Source organism: Sceloporus occidentalis, unplaced genomic scaffold (genome assembly GCF_023333645.1).
Source record: "Sceloporus occidentalis isolate IW3139 unplaced genomic scaffold, rSceOcc1.0.p SCAF_5, whole genome shotgun sequence".
NCBI lineage: Eukaryota > Metazoa > Chordata > Lepidosauria > Squamata > Phrynosomatidae > Sceloporus > Sceloporus occidentalis.
The window spans coordinates 21,069,238-21,084,064 of record NW_028316985.1 but is presented as its reverse complement, the minus strand read 5'-3'; the positions used below and the strand labels follow the sequence as shown (position 1 = coordinate 21,084,064).

The 14,827-nt window shown below is 38.8% G+C and overlaps 1 protein-coding gene across 8 annotated transcripts in view; it reads left to right on the top strand.

Moving 5' to 3' along the window:
• Positions 1-14,827, top strand: part of CAPRIN2 (caprin family member 2) — a 52,788-nt gene that overhangs the window by 900 nt on the left and 37,061 nt on the right. For all 8 annotated transcript variants that reach the window (XM_089527822.1, XM_089527823.1, XM_089527821.1 and 5 more), the window contains 5 exons: positions 1,963-2,222; positions 10,033-10,095; positions 12,209-12,295; positions 12,794-13,032; positions 14,569-14,651. In XM_089527822.1, the coding sequence (XP_089383948.1) occupies positions 1,977-2,222; positions 10,033-10,095; positions 12,209-12,295; positions 12,794-13,032; positions 14,569-14,651 (718 nt within the window). In that variant the 5' untranslated portion in view covers positions 1,963-1,976. Of the gene's footprint in view, positions 1-1,962; positions 2,223-10,032; positions 10,096-12,208; positions 12,296-12,793; positions 13,033-14,568; positions 14,652-14,827 lie in introns of those variants that run through there.

The window sequence follows — 14,827 nt, the reverse complement described above, 5'->3', positions numbered from 1 at the left end:
TATCTACATGCAAACACACACACACACAGAGTGGGTCTTTGTTGGGGTTTGCTTCCAGGACCCACCTTCCCCTGTGGAGACCAAAATCCATGGATGCTCGAGTCCCATTAAATACAGTGGCATAACAAATGGCAAAATCAAGCTTTGCTCTTTGGAATTTAAATATTTTAAGAACATCTTCAACTTGTGGGTGCTTGAATCCATGGGTAAAGAATCTGTGGATACAGTGCGCTGGCTATATATGAGAGAGTCATAGTGGTGCAGTGGTTTAATTGTTGGACTGTGACCCTGGAGAAGAGGGTTCATATCCCTGCTTGGCAATGAAAACCCATTGGGTGGTCTTGGGCAAGTCATACTCTCTCAGTCTCAGGCTAATTTCAGTATTAAACAGAGATTAATGCACATTTAAAGCATCCTGCAAATAAAGCAAAAATGGTAAGTAATTGCGCAAATGATTATCACAAGCACTTGTGCAAATAAAGTGATATCGAAAATGCATTGTCGCCAAAATCCCGAAAGTAAAAAGATGCATCTTAATGGCAGGTTTTGTGCGATGTCATGTGAAATCATTTTGCGTAATTACGCGATTCTTCCAGGATATTCATGGGATAAACTCTTGATTTCCTTCATGTGAAAAACTCATTAGAAGATGGTAATGGCAAAGGCAAACTCCATCTGAAGAAACTTGCTAAGAAAACCCTGAGATAGGGTTGCTGTAAATCAGAAATTATTTGAAGGCACACAACAAATATACAATGGGCCCTTGGTATCCACTGAGGTTTGGTTCTAGGACACCCCCTCTCCGCCAGTGGATATTCAAGTCCCAGTAAATACAGTGGCATAGTAAAATGGTGTAGCCAGAGTAACCCTTGTGAATGTCCTAGGAAAGCAGTAATCTAATAGGCCCCATTAGCCACAGGGAGACTTGCTCCTGAGTAAGCTTGCAGGTTGCATTATCTAGCTGCTGTCCTCTGCATGTTTATCTGGGAGTCTTGCTGAGGATAGTTGGATTGCTTTAGAGTAAATCTGGCTAGGATTAGAGTTTAGGCCTATGCCATCCCATCACTATTTGGAAATAAAAATAAAATGCCCTGTTCATATTTGCCTCCTCTTCTTGCTGGGGGAACAACAACTGCTCCTGTTGCATCTGATGAAGTGCTCTGCAATCTGCTGTGGCAGGGCTTTAAGAAACTGGAAGACTTTTTTTGCTGCAGCAGATTAGCAGGGCTACTCCCCCATTCCCTGGAAGTTACTTTATCTTCCATTGTTTTAGTTGTCTGGCCTTGCTAATTTCTAATACCAGTTACTCCACCCTGATCTTGGTTGCCATAAACTGATTATGACAGAGACGTCTCTGTCTTGTCCAGGTGCTTTCTGTGTTCTGTCTCCAGGATAGAGTGTTTCTGTTGTTTCTATTGTGTTTAAGGAATGGTGAGAGTTATTATATTTTACTACTTCTTCATTGTTTTTAACAAAATGACATGAATGTTGAGGCCAGCATCTTTAAGTGCTGTTGAATGATTGACTTGGTACATGTACATGAAGTTCAGATGCAGTAGGTTCTGCACCAAGGTAGGAAAGGGGAGAAAGGAGTCTATGAAAAAGGAGTACTGTACTGTGAATGATGATTTTTTTAAAATTACAGTCCCCCTTTTTAGGGCTTCTTCAGATGTAAAATGTTGTCAGATCTGTGGCTGTTTAAAGTTTAAATGGTTAATGCTGCTTAAGCTTTTACACCTCAGTGATGACTGTGCCTTGAGCATACTGAAAAGCTATATTACATTTTAACATCAATGTGTACAAGAGCACAGCCAACTTCTGTAAAGTTCTGTGTTTGTGGAAATCTTTCCTGCCTTAAAATGCGCATCTTCTATACAGTCCACAGCAGATATTCTAATGCTATAAATATGAATGCTGAAGTTACTGTGAGTGAAGAGCTAAACAATACCAGTTTCTTTGCAGCCCTAGCCGCTTCAATGGTGCAGCTTTCACAGTCCCCGCTTCGTCACCCTTCGCCTTCATGCTGCTCTGAAGAAGGGGAGGAGAAGAGCATGAAAACAGCTAAGCAGCAGGTGACTCAAGGTCCTCGAGGGGATAACCAGCTTCCCTTGAGCTCGATTGCTTTGAATTCTGCCACCACAGCGTCCCAGGCCTATGAGACATACATTGATAATGGGCTTATTTGTCTAAAACACAAGATCAGGAACATTGAGAAAAAGAAGGTATGTATTTGAGTTAGATGATCAAAATGAGACATCCAATCAAAAATCCACCAGTGATACCTTTATTGACCAACCAAAATGCACAATATACTTTTTGTAAGTTTTCGAGGCTTCACTGGCTTTTTCATCAGGCGCGGTGTTACAAACCAAACAGGAGAATTTTTTTTGAAGATATTAATCATAGGCCTGCATTTTGCTGTTTCTCTTCTTATTTAAGATGGTATGGCCCCTCCTCCTTCTGGCCATGTGGCAACTAGGAGATTTCATAGTCCAGGAAACTTAATATCCATTTACATTTGCAAATGAGACATAGGCCTGTTACAGACTGCCAAAATAAAGCTGCTTCGGGTCTCTTTGGAGGTATGCTATTTAAATGATGCATGGGTCCTAAGAGTCCGGAGGTCGCGTCAAAGCCACACTCCATTCCTAAGCACTGGAGTTCAGCGTTGGTGTAGCTTCCGGATTCTTAGGACGCATGCATCATTTAAATAGCATGCCTCCAAAGAGACTCGAAGCAGCTTTATTTTGGCAGTCTGTAACAGGCCATAGAGTCCAAACAGACAGGCCAAAATAAAGCTGCTTCATGTCACTGTGGAGGTATCCTGTTTAAATGATGCATGCGTCCTAAGAGGCCAGAAGCCATGCCAAAACCACACTCCAGTTCTAAGGATTGGAGTGCAGCTTCTGGCCTCTTAAGATGCATACCTCCAAAGTGACCCAAAGCAGCTTTAGTTTGGCCTGTCTGTTCGGGCCCATAGTCACTAAATACAACAATTGTTCAAGCACTTGCTCAAGCAGTCATTTAAATTGCAAGCTCCTTAAGACTTGTGTTTTTTGCTTATGAAATTATAAAATGGTATATACTCTCCCACTGCATAGAGATGCTTGTGGTTGATGATTTTGTTTTGGAGCTTTGCCAGCCTTTAAATGACATTTAGAGCTAGAGAAACAGAAGAGAGTTTTCTCATGTGACAGCATGTAGTTTAAATGGATCTCAAAATTTTTGATGCTATGTCCTTTAGTTTCAATATTGATTTGCATGTAATATGGAAGTACAGGTCAGCTTTGAGACATTGATTTGCATGTAATATAGGACTGCAGGTGAGTTTTGGATTTCCATGTAATCTTTCAGTGCTGTCAGGATAAAGAAGCTGGAAGTAGTTTCATACTTGATTGATGTTAACTGCCCTCGAGTTCACCCCATCTCATGGCGATCCTGTAGATGAGACATCTCCAAGAACCCCTATCTTCCCCTGCTCAGCTTAGGTTCTTCAGATTCAGGCTCATGACCTCCCTGATTGAGTCCAGCAAATCAATAGTGTGAGGTCTTTCTCTTTTTCTCTACTGCCTTTCCTAGGGTTATTGTCTTTTCTAATGACTCATGCCTTTTCATGGTGTGACCAAAGTATGATGGTCTTAGTTTTGTTGTCTTGGCTTCCATAGAGTGTTCTGTCTTGATCTGTTCAACAACCCATTTGTTTGTCTTTTTGGCCATCCTCAGCACTCTTGTCCAGCACCACATCTCAAATGAGTTGATTTTCTTTCTATCTGCTTTCTTCATTGTCCAGCTCTCACATCCATACATGGTGATAGGGAATACAATGGCTTGAATGACTCTAACTTAGTGCTCGGTTGTATATCTTTACACTTTATGATCTTGTCCACTTCCTTAATCATTGCCCTTCCCATTCCTAGTCTTCTTTTGACTTCTTGGCTAGAATCTCTGTTCTGATCAAAATTTGATCCAAGGTACAGATATTCTTTGTCTATTTGACTAGAGCCCTGGTGGCGCAGTGGTTAAATGCTTGTACTGCAGTCACTCACAAACCATAAAGTTATGTGTTCAATATCAGCTGGGGGCTCAGGTTTGACTCAGGCTTGCATCCTTCTGAGGTTGCTAAAATGAGTATTCAGCTTGTTGGGGGCAGTTAGCTTACACGTTGTAAACCACTTAGGGAGCGCTTAAGTGCACTAATAAATGGTATAGAAATGTACTTGGTATTGCTATATTTAGATTTCTTAGGTCCAGTATAGACAGGCCCCAAAGGACGCCCTCGTCATGTACGAGGGGTGCCCCGTTCACACTCCCCTTACACATAACAAGGGCATCCTCGCTGTGGTGTCAAATAGATGGCGTGCGTAGCAATGACATCATTGCTGTGCGGCCTCCAGATGGAGCCGCCAGCTCTTAGCGGTGGCGCAAAAAGGAGCCGCTTTTTAGCAGTCCTTCTTGTGCGTAGCCACGCCGTGCAATTTGGTTGCTTTGGTGCAGCTACCTAGCAAAGAAGGCGGCTCCCGGCTGCCTCTTCCTGGCACTCTGTACTGCGCCTTAATTACCTAGCTTGAATTTATATAGACCCTCCTTTATGTTCAGCAGTAAGCCTGCCTTTGCACTTTCTTCTTTAACTTTCCTTAGTAATTGTTTCAGGTCTCTTAATATTTTCTGCTAGGAGTACAGTGTCATCTGCATATCTAAGACTGTCAACATTCCTTCCTCCCATCTTCACTTCTCTTTCTTCTATGTCTAAACTTGCTCTTCATATGATATTTTCTGTATATAGGTTGAATAAATAGGGTAATAGAATGCAGCCTTTCCTTACCCCTTTGCCAACTGGGAACCATTCTGTTTTTCCATATTCTGTTCTTACAGTATCTTCTTGTCCTGTGTACAGATTTGTCTTCAGGACTATCAGAGGTAGTGGCACTCGCTATCCTCTGGAGTTCCGGTCGGTGAATGGAGGCATGTGGAGGCTATTGGTAGGAGCTCCTGCCAAAATCTTTCATTTTGGGGTGTTAACTTTGGGTCAAACATCCTCATCAAGGGGGGGTTCGAGCAGTACCTCACAGAAGCTCAATTCCCGTTTTTGGGTAGAGTTCTCTTCCATTGCAAACTGGAGGGTGAGCATTGGGGAAGAATCCAGCAGAAGCAGAGGGAGCCATGAAAGACTGAGCCCTGAACTAAAAGCCCCTGGCTACAAGCGCCTTCGCCGACTTATTTTAAACAAGAAGACAGGCAAGCTACTGGAATATTTTTCATGAGTACTACCAATTTATTCTGTCCATTTATTATCTGCATTACTGCTATTATATAAGAATAAAAGAACAAACTTCATTAATTAAGGAATAAGATCAAGACGCAATCCGCAATATCGTCTGCAGCTGCGACAAACGGGATCGTTGGAGGAAAGGAGGCTATCAGCTGTTTTCAGTAATTGAATGGGGGAAGAAGCCTGGCTTCTACCACTGTCCTACTTTGTATTGTTATTAAACCCCATCCTGTGGAGAGACCAATGCAGAGTTGAAGAAGTGACCCGAGACCAGAAATGGAGAAAGGGAAAGTGAGTGGAGAAAGAGACTGGACGCTGAGACAGGAAGTGAGAAAGTGTAGAGGCGGAGAGAGTGCTGAGTCGGAGAGAAAGAACTGCAACAGAGATCAGAGAGAGCTGAGAAAAGAGTGCTGAAGCAAATTGAAGCGAAATTGAGAAGGGAGAAGGAAAGTGGAGGTGAGGAGACCGAAAGGGATTAAGAAGGTGAACTGAGATGGAAAAAAGGATAGCTAAAAGACTGAAGTAAAAGATTGGAACCAAGCAAAAACAGAAAACACGAATCTCCCTAAAATAACCTTAGAACAAAAAGCTTTTTTGAGTCAACCAATCTCCTCAGCAGAAGTCTTGAATGCTATCAAGAGTAGTAAGTCCGGGAGTACTCCTGGTCCAGACGGATTTCCATAATTATATTACAAGACATTTCAACTGGAACTAACTGAACCTTTAAAAGATATGATGAATGGCTTAAAAGAAGATAGCTTCCCTTCAACTTGGAAAGAAGTAGTAATCTCATTGATCCCCAAAGAAGAAAGAGACCCAACACAAGTTAAGAACTATAGGCCAATCTCTTTGTTAAAAAATGACTACAGATTATTTGCAAGCATCTTAGCTGAAAGAATTAAAAAAGTAATATCATCCTCGATACATAGAGATCAAAGTGGGTTTATCCCTAAAAGATATATTAAAGATAACATTAGGCAGTTTATAGATTTGATTATCATGAAGTACATATTGATAAGAAAATTGCTGCCTTTTTTTGGTATTGAGAAGGCCTTTGATAATGTTTCTTGGAAATTGTTATTTTGTTTTATGGAAAAATTAGAACTGGGGGACAGACTTGTAAATTGGGTTAAAGCTATCTATCAAAAACAGTATGCCAGATTAAATGTCAACAGAGAGAGAACTGAAATGATAAACATATGTAAAGGCACCAGACAGGGATGCCCTCAGTCATCATTGCTTTTTGTATTACTTATGGAAGTTCTACTTCAAACTATAAGAAATAACCCAGAGATTAAGGGTATAAAAATCAAAGGAACTGAACATAAAATGAGAGCATTTGCAGATGACCTGATGGGACCATTAGTGACCCTATCAATGATTCCCAAGAACTAATAAAGGAGTTTAAAGTCTTTGAATCAATCTCGGGATTGAAAATAAATAAAGATAAAACAGCAATAATAACCAAGAACATGACTATAGCTGAAACTAAAGAATTAGAATTAGCCACAGGATTTAAGTTAAGTAAAAAAGTTAAATATTTGGGCATTTGGGTTTCAAATAAAAATTCTGAATTATTTGTTAATAATTATGATAAATTGTGGCAAAGTGTTAAAAAAGATTTGGAAATCTGGAAAAACTTGAATCTTTCTCTCTTGGGAAGAATTGCTGTGATAAAAATGAACATACTACCAAAATTCTTTTTTTAATTTCAATCAATCCCAATTATTAGAAATGAAATTCCATTTAAAGAATGGCAAAAAGGACTCTCAAAATTTATTTGGAAGGGGAAAAAAGTGAGGATAAAAATGAAACATTTCCAGGACTCAAAAGAGAGGGGAAGGGTTGCCATGCCAAATCTAAGTTTATATTTTGAAGCTGCTTGCTTATCATGAATAATAGATTGGATTACTTTAAAAGACGAAGACTTGTTGAATTTGGAAAGCGTGAATTTGAGATTTGGCTGGCACGCCTATCTTTTTTTATGACAAGGACAAAGTGAATTGAGACTTTAATAATCATTTTGTCAGACATTCCTTATTTAGGGTTTGGAAAAAATACAAAAAACGAATATGCATGAGGATCCCCCTTTGGGCATCCACTCATGAAGCTTTTTTCAGATATAATCCCAAAAAAGAGACAAACTGGATCTTATATAAGGAATTAATCCAGATAGATACAACCGATTATGAGATTAAAATATGAGAGGAATTAATGGTGAACAAAGATGCTGTATTAGCAAGACTTTATAAATGTATTCTTAAGCATTACTTAGAAGAGGAAGTTGTCAAAGAAAATATGAACAAATGGTCTCAGAATTTTGGTTTTACAATTGAGTTAGATCAGTGGGAATATACCTGGAAAAAGAGGCTGAAATATACTAGCAGTCAAAATATCAAAGAAAATTATTACAAGATCTTTTTTGGTTGGTATTTAACTCCTGAAAAACTTGGCAAAATGTATAATAATTGTAGTAATTTATGTTGCAAATGCGAGAGAGCAAGGGTCTATTTATCATATGAGGTGGACCTGTGGGAAAGCAACACAATTCTGGGAATTGATTTTTTTCTAAATTAAGAAAATTGTTAACATAGCTCTTAAGTTTTTTGCTTAATATAATAGAACAAGAGTTGGAAAAAAAGTTCAGTAAAATTTTATTTTACCGTATATGTTGTCAGCTGCAAGAATAGTGTACGCTCAGAAATGGAAAATAAAGGAAATAATCTCAAAGGAGGAGGAATGGACGTTTAAACTACTGGACATGTTGGAAATGGACAAGCTCTCGAGGAATCAGAAATGAACCATCAAACTCCTATAAAGAAGATTGGGATAATATAATTATGTATCTCCAAAATGTTTGGGGGAGAATGCAGTTTTGGGAACGGAATTAGTTTAAGTTGAATTTTTTCAGTCTGATTTATATTAATGTAACCATTGGAAAATCGAATTATGTTTTAATCTAGAATCCAATGGCACTTTAAATTAGCGAGATCAGGTTTGTATGAACATATTTACATATATTTCAAAGGAAGATTGTAAGGTAAATTATAAGCATGTAAGTGCAAGTATAAATAGAATCATAAACATACTATTATTTAACAGATAATCAAAAAACTGTATGGATTTAGTATAAAAGTTAGACTGGTAGAAAGGAACTAATGAATGAGGAATGTATGATATATATGTTGTTGGTTGGGGTATCCCTAGCTATATAATGTTTGTTTTGTTGTGGATATTGTTTTTGTATGTTTTGAATGATTGGTATAAATATATGTTCTTTTTATATGTGTTTTAAAAATACCTAATTAAAATTACATTAAAAAAAAAGCTGAAGTGGCACTCCCATTTCTTTAAGATCATTCCATAGTTTTTTATGCTCTGTGCAGTCAAAAGCTTAGCTATGGTCTATATGAAAGCACATGCTGATTTTTTGGGGGGAATTATTTGGCGCATGCCCTTTACCAGTGTATGTTTGCAATATAGTCCTTAGTGCTTTTTCTTTTCCTGAACCCTGTTTGCAACTCTGGGATTTCTCTCTCCATGTGTGGTTGGAATCTGAGTTGCAGAATTTTGAGCAGAATTTTGTTTTCATGGGAGATTAGTGCTATGGTCCTATAACTGCTGCAGTCTTTTGTGTCTCCTTTTTGTAGATGGGAATGTATATTGATCATTTCCAATCTGTTGACCACTGTTTTGTTTCCCATATTTGATGGTGTATTCAACACTGGAGTTGATTCTGTGTGTGTGTGTGGATTGTAATAATTCAATTGAAGTATCATCTGTTCCTGGTGATTTAGTTTTGCCAATTTCTCTTAGTGCAGCTTCTACCTTGCTCTCTAGAATTTGGTGTTCATCTTTGTATGTTTCTTCATTTTTAATTTTAAAATTAAAAGTTATTGTTATCATCTTTTTATTTGTTCTTGATTGTGTAGTTTGTTATTCTGATTGTAGAGCATCCCTGCCCTTGGTGTGAACTTCTCATTGAATTCCTGAATCTTGTGGAAGAGATCTCTCGTTGTTCCTTTTTGTGTTGTTGTCTTCTATTTCTCTATATTGATTAATATAGCAGGTTTCCTTATTCTTGCACACTAGTCATTGAACAATTGCATAGAAGAGCCTGGAATGTGTCATATAAAGCTTACATTAGGTATATTAATTGTAAACAGATAAATTAACCATCTGGAAGTCCTGCAGTGTTTCCAATTTTACAAAATTCTTATGCATTGGAGATCCTGAACTCAGGTGTATTGTCTCAAAAATTTTTGCTATTTCTTTTCAACTGCAGCAGTATTTTATGTTTAAAAGGAATATCCTATGGATACCCCAGAGTTTACTTATAAATTGCATGATTTGTTTTCAAAGGACCCAGATTTTTTTATTAAAGAGTTAGATAATTTTAAAATGTATTTAAGCTTAGAAATAGCAACAGTGAATCATTACTGACATTCATTATGCAAAGGTATCTTGTGGCACCTTTGGGACTAATTGTGCAAAAGAAGTTGTAGCATAAGCTGGTTTACTTCCTGAGATGATCAGAAGTAGACCAAGTCTAGGAATGCTTAGGCTACAACTTCTTTTGCTCAGTTAGTCTTAAAGATACAAGATTTCTTTGCATACAGATATTCCAGATTAACATGACTGTGCCTCTGAATTCTATTGACATTCATGTAACTTAACTTTGGCCTATGCTTGAAAATAATGAAGTCTTCAAGAAAAAGCTGTTCATAATCTGCTTTAAACCTGTGCTTGATATGTGTTCACAGCTCAAACTAGAAGACTACAAAGATCGTCTGAAACGAGGGGAGTCCCTCAACCAGGACCAGTTGGTAAAATCTCTGTTGTTTGTTTTCAACTTCAAACATTTTTTAAACCTTTATCTGGCATTTCTTCGTCTAATATTGAGAACTACCTTTATCTTGGATCCTTTTGGGGCTATGACATTTATGGTACCTCAGGCATGGATGGATAAGAAATAGTGATATATCATCTGATACAAATTTACTCTGCTTCTTCCCTGGACTTGAAACTGGTTTCTGATCTGCTAATACCTGAGCCCTTGCCCCCACCCCCCACCACATAAGGCAGGGGCCCGCTATACTGTCCGGGAATCAATGAAGATGCCTTTGTTGTGATGTATTGTTTCATCATATACCCCTGTAGCATAGCCTGTCTGCTGTGGCCTATAATCTGCTTTTAGCATTTCATGAAGAATAGTAAATCTGCTTTCTTCATCCTGACTCAGGTTCTTGGCACTCTTTTGCAGTGTCAAGCTAGAAGCTTTTAAATTCCAGTAATATTTGATGGGGTGAAGCTTGACTAGCTAATTGTTGCACAAAAGTGATTGCATTTAGACACTGGATTAAGGAAGCAGGAAAGCTATCAACTTTTTTGCCTGTAATGTAAACATGAGTTTGTGTAGGCATGACTAAATACATTATTCCATACTTAAAAATGATTGGCATTCTGTGTTACACTTACGGATTTGTAACCTAGAGTTATGGATCTGTAACAGCTTTTTACTCACTAATGCATAGTTATGATGTGGCACGGTTGCCACAATTGTAAATGCCCTCTCAAACCTACTTAATAGACAGCGTCTTCAAGAAATTGAGGTCTGTTCTGCTTGCAGTTGGAGAGCAGGAGAATAACATTTCCATCCCCTCCTACAAGTAAGAGAGGTTGCGACTGTGAGAAGCAGGGTTCTTGTTGTGGTTTCTTGTTACAGCCTTGCTCACTGGTTTGGGGGGTGGAAACATCATCATCCTGTGCCCCAGGATGCAGCAGAACAGACAATCCTGTTTCTCGGACCAACTGCTGCCTAGTAATACAGATTTTGGGGTGGGGATTTGGCCAGGAGACATGATTTAGTTATATATGTGTAACTAAGTAGGTGATGTAGAATATGGATCAATATCTTATGAATATAAGAACAATACCTTGATTTTGTATGTATTTATAAAAACAATACAGTACCTTATGAATAAGATGTCCTAGACTTTGCCTATATAACCTCAAGTTTACCACCTCTTGATAATTAAAAATTAGAAACCAAGCAAGCTTTATATCAATTTAGAACTTTCACAGTTACTTGTAATTATGATCATGTCACTTCTCTTTGAAAAGTCTGCTGGAACACCTTTAAAAAAAAAAAAGTCCAGGTTCCTGATGCAGACTGAACAGTGTCTGAATTAAAATGTGTCTTTATTCATATGAATAAAACAGGTACTTAGCAGTATAGTAAGTTTATGTAAGCTCATGAGTTGTTTGATGGACTGACTCTGACCAGATACTTTATTGTATGGTATGTCCCACTCCAATACCTTAGCTGAGAGAACAGGTGCCATTTTGTTTCTTTTCCTGTACAGTTTCCTTTTCAAGCTGATCATAGCAAGAAGTCTGTAGCTAAGAAGTGGTGCTGGAGTCTGCGCAGTTGCTTTCGCCAGGCCACAGCTGAATGCAGTAACACCTGTTTTGAAAATTAAATGTGCCTTTATCTCATCAGGAATAAGGTCCTTTAAAGCCAATGCACTAATCTTCACACACCAATATTGATCAATAAGGGAAAATTGTTAGAGCACTCCTGATTTCTTCAGAGGATCCTCTGAACAGCTTTTCTAAACTCTCTGCAGAACCAATTCCTCACTGTACTATCACTAAAAAGGTAACTGACATTACCTTGATACCATATGATTTAGTATAACCTTGGAATCCTAATCCTGAAGTCTCTTAGGTACCCATTAGCACTCAGCTACTTATGAATTGTACCAAAGCAGCTATGTATGAACAGATCATGAAACAGTATCAAGTGGACATGCAAAGAGGAGGTTGCCTATTAGATTATAAACCTTTGGACAGGGATAATATTGCTTCTTAGTTTATGTACACTGCTTAGTAAATTTTAGATGCTTTAAGTGAAGACTAATATATGGCTAATTACAGGAAGCAGTTGAAAAATATGATGAAGTGATACATAACTTGGAGTTTGCTAAAGAACTTCAGAAGACATTTTCTGGGCTTAGTCAAGATGTAAGTAGACTACATTGTTAAGAAATGGGTCAGTGTTATGTTGACTTTATATACAATTGATTGTGTTGGGAGGGGGAGGTGGCACTATATTGATAGGTTCTCTGCTGTTGCTAGGAGAGTCAACTGATAGCTTCCACTTGTTCCTGCAGTATGAGTAAGATACTGCTCTGGGATATTAGCTCTGATAAAGAAGAAGCCTTCTTGTATAAAGACTGGCATTGTTGATACAGAGTGCATCTCTTCCACCACCACACTATCAGCACCTTTTCTGCCCTGACATAGTGCACTACCCAAATGATTAGGCTATGTGAGAATTTGTATGGTTAATTGACTGTTTGTAAAATATTAAAATTGTTCAGCTTTGAGCAGGTACCTTATACATCTTCATTTTGTATAAGATATAGGTAATATGAATAACTTTTCCTGAACTATGATCTACTTTCTGGCCAGATCTGTTGCAAACGTGTAGTGTGCCACATTGTTCCTGTTTTGATACAGCTGTTGAAAGCACAGAGGAAAGCACAGAGAAGGGAGACCCTACTGAAGCTTGAAGCAGAAAAGAAGAAGCTCTGCACAGTACTGCAGGTCCAGTATGTGCTACAGAATTTCATTCAAGAGCATGTGCAGAAAGACTTCAAGGGTGGCTTGAATGGTGCGATATTCCTGCCTTCTAAAGAACTAGACTACCTCATTAAGTTTGCAAAACTGACATGTTCTGGAAGAAATGAGATGGTTAGGTAGGTAATTTCTTCCTTTCCTTTAAATTACAGTATTCTAAGTTGCAGACCCCAGGTTTAGTGCAAGTGTTCCTTCAGTGTGTCCTATCTCTTGTCATTGATGGCTGTTTCTGCTCCTTGTTATAGGTTACTTGTTCATTAACCAAGGGGAGTGGCGAGGGCAGTGTTTTTTGCTTGCAGTGTGGAGGCTTAGTAACTACTTGTTTGCCCCCCTTTAGTTCCAGCAACAGCAGGAAAGTGGGCTGTTCTGCATTGTTGCCTTGCAGTTTGCTCACCCTCCCTGAGACAAGCAGGTAACATTAGTGAGAAAAACCAGCAGGGGTCAAGGAGTAGATTCCTCCTGGCTCATGACCATCAGCAGCACTTAGTCATCTAGTAGCTGATTTAAGCCTTAATTTTCAAGGCTTTATAGATTTGATACATTTTTTAAGGGTATATAGCTGACTATTATGTAGCAGTTGCCTGTTTATCTGTCCTTTGTCAAGGTGGTAAATGTCAATAAATGTGGATCTCTGTATACAAAGTCCTTTTTAAAAGAGGAAAGCCTCCAGCGCGCCCAAAATGTTTGGGTTGAAAAAACATTTTGGTTTGATTGTCTAGATCAAGGGAAGTAATAGTGTCACTATATTCTGCTCTGGTCAGGCCCCACCTGGAATATTGTGTCCAGTTCTGGGCGCCACAATTCAAAAAGGACATTGAGAAACTGGAGCGTGTCCAAAGGAGGGCGACTAAAATGGTGAAAGGTCTGGAAACCATGCCCTATGAGGAACGCCTTAGGGAGCTGGGGATGTTTAGCCTGGAGAAAAGAAGATTAAGAGGTGATATGATAGCCCTATTTAAATATTTGAAGGGATGTCATATTGAGGAGGGAGCAAGCTTGTTTTCTGCTGCTCCAGAGACTAGGACCCGGAGCAATGGATGCAAGCTGCAGGAAAAGAGATTCCACCTCAACATTAGGAGGAATTTCCTGACAGTAAGGGCTGTTCGACAGTGGAACACACTTCCTAGGAGTGTAGTGGAGTCTCCCTCCTTGGAGGTCTTCAAACGGAGGCTGGATGGCCATCTGTCGGGGATGCTTTGATCTGGATTTCCTGCATGGCAGGGGGTTGGACTGGATGGCCCTTGCGGTCTCTTCCAACTCTATGATTCTATTTAAAAAGAAAACAGCATGAAAAATCAACAGCTATCTGAAAATGACACATTAATAACAAAAAGCTGTTGGTCAGGGATTGTGGTCCTCTTGGGGAGAGACTGAAATAGTTTGATAGTACTCCAGGTGCCAGAGTATGCCCACTCTAATGTAGATGGAGCAGTTGTACCTCTTTAGGTCGCACTAAGTCTTAATGAAGTTAGGAGATGAAGTTGGTTTATGCACTTGACATGAATACATACACACAATATGTATCAATTCCATTATTGCAATGCATTATGGGCAATTTTGAGCAAAAACCGATTAAGGGTTACAAGTACTCTGTCATCTTAGGTGATGGTTAATTACCATCTCAAAGGGTTCTTTATTTTATCCTTGGTTTTAAGTATTGAAGACCAAATGGAGCAATCATCACTCTACTTCTGGGATCTGCTAGAAGGCAGTGAAAAAGCAGTGGCTGGGACAACTTGTAAGTAGACTTCAGATGAAAGAGCCTGTTGACATTGTCAGATTTCTTGTATTGGTATGTGCTGTCCATAATGTAAAATGCTACATGTCAAGACTAACGTAAGAATTTCCTCCTTGTTCAGACCCTGTCTTCGCATCCCCTTTGGTGGAGATTTTGTAATAAATAAATAAATAAAT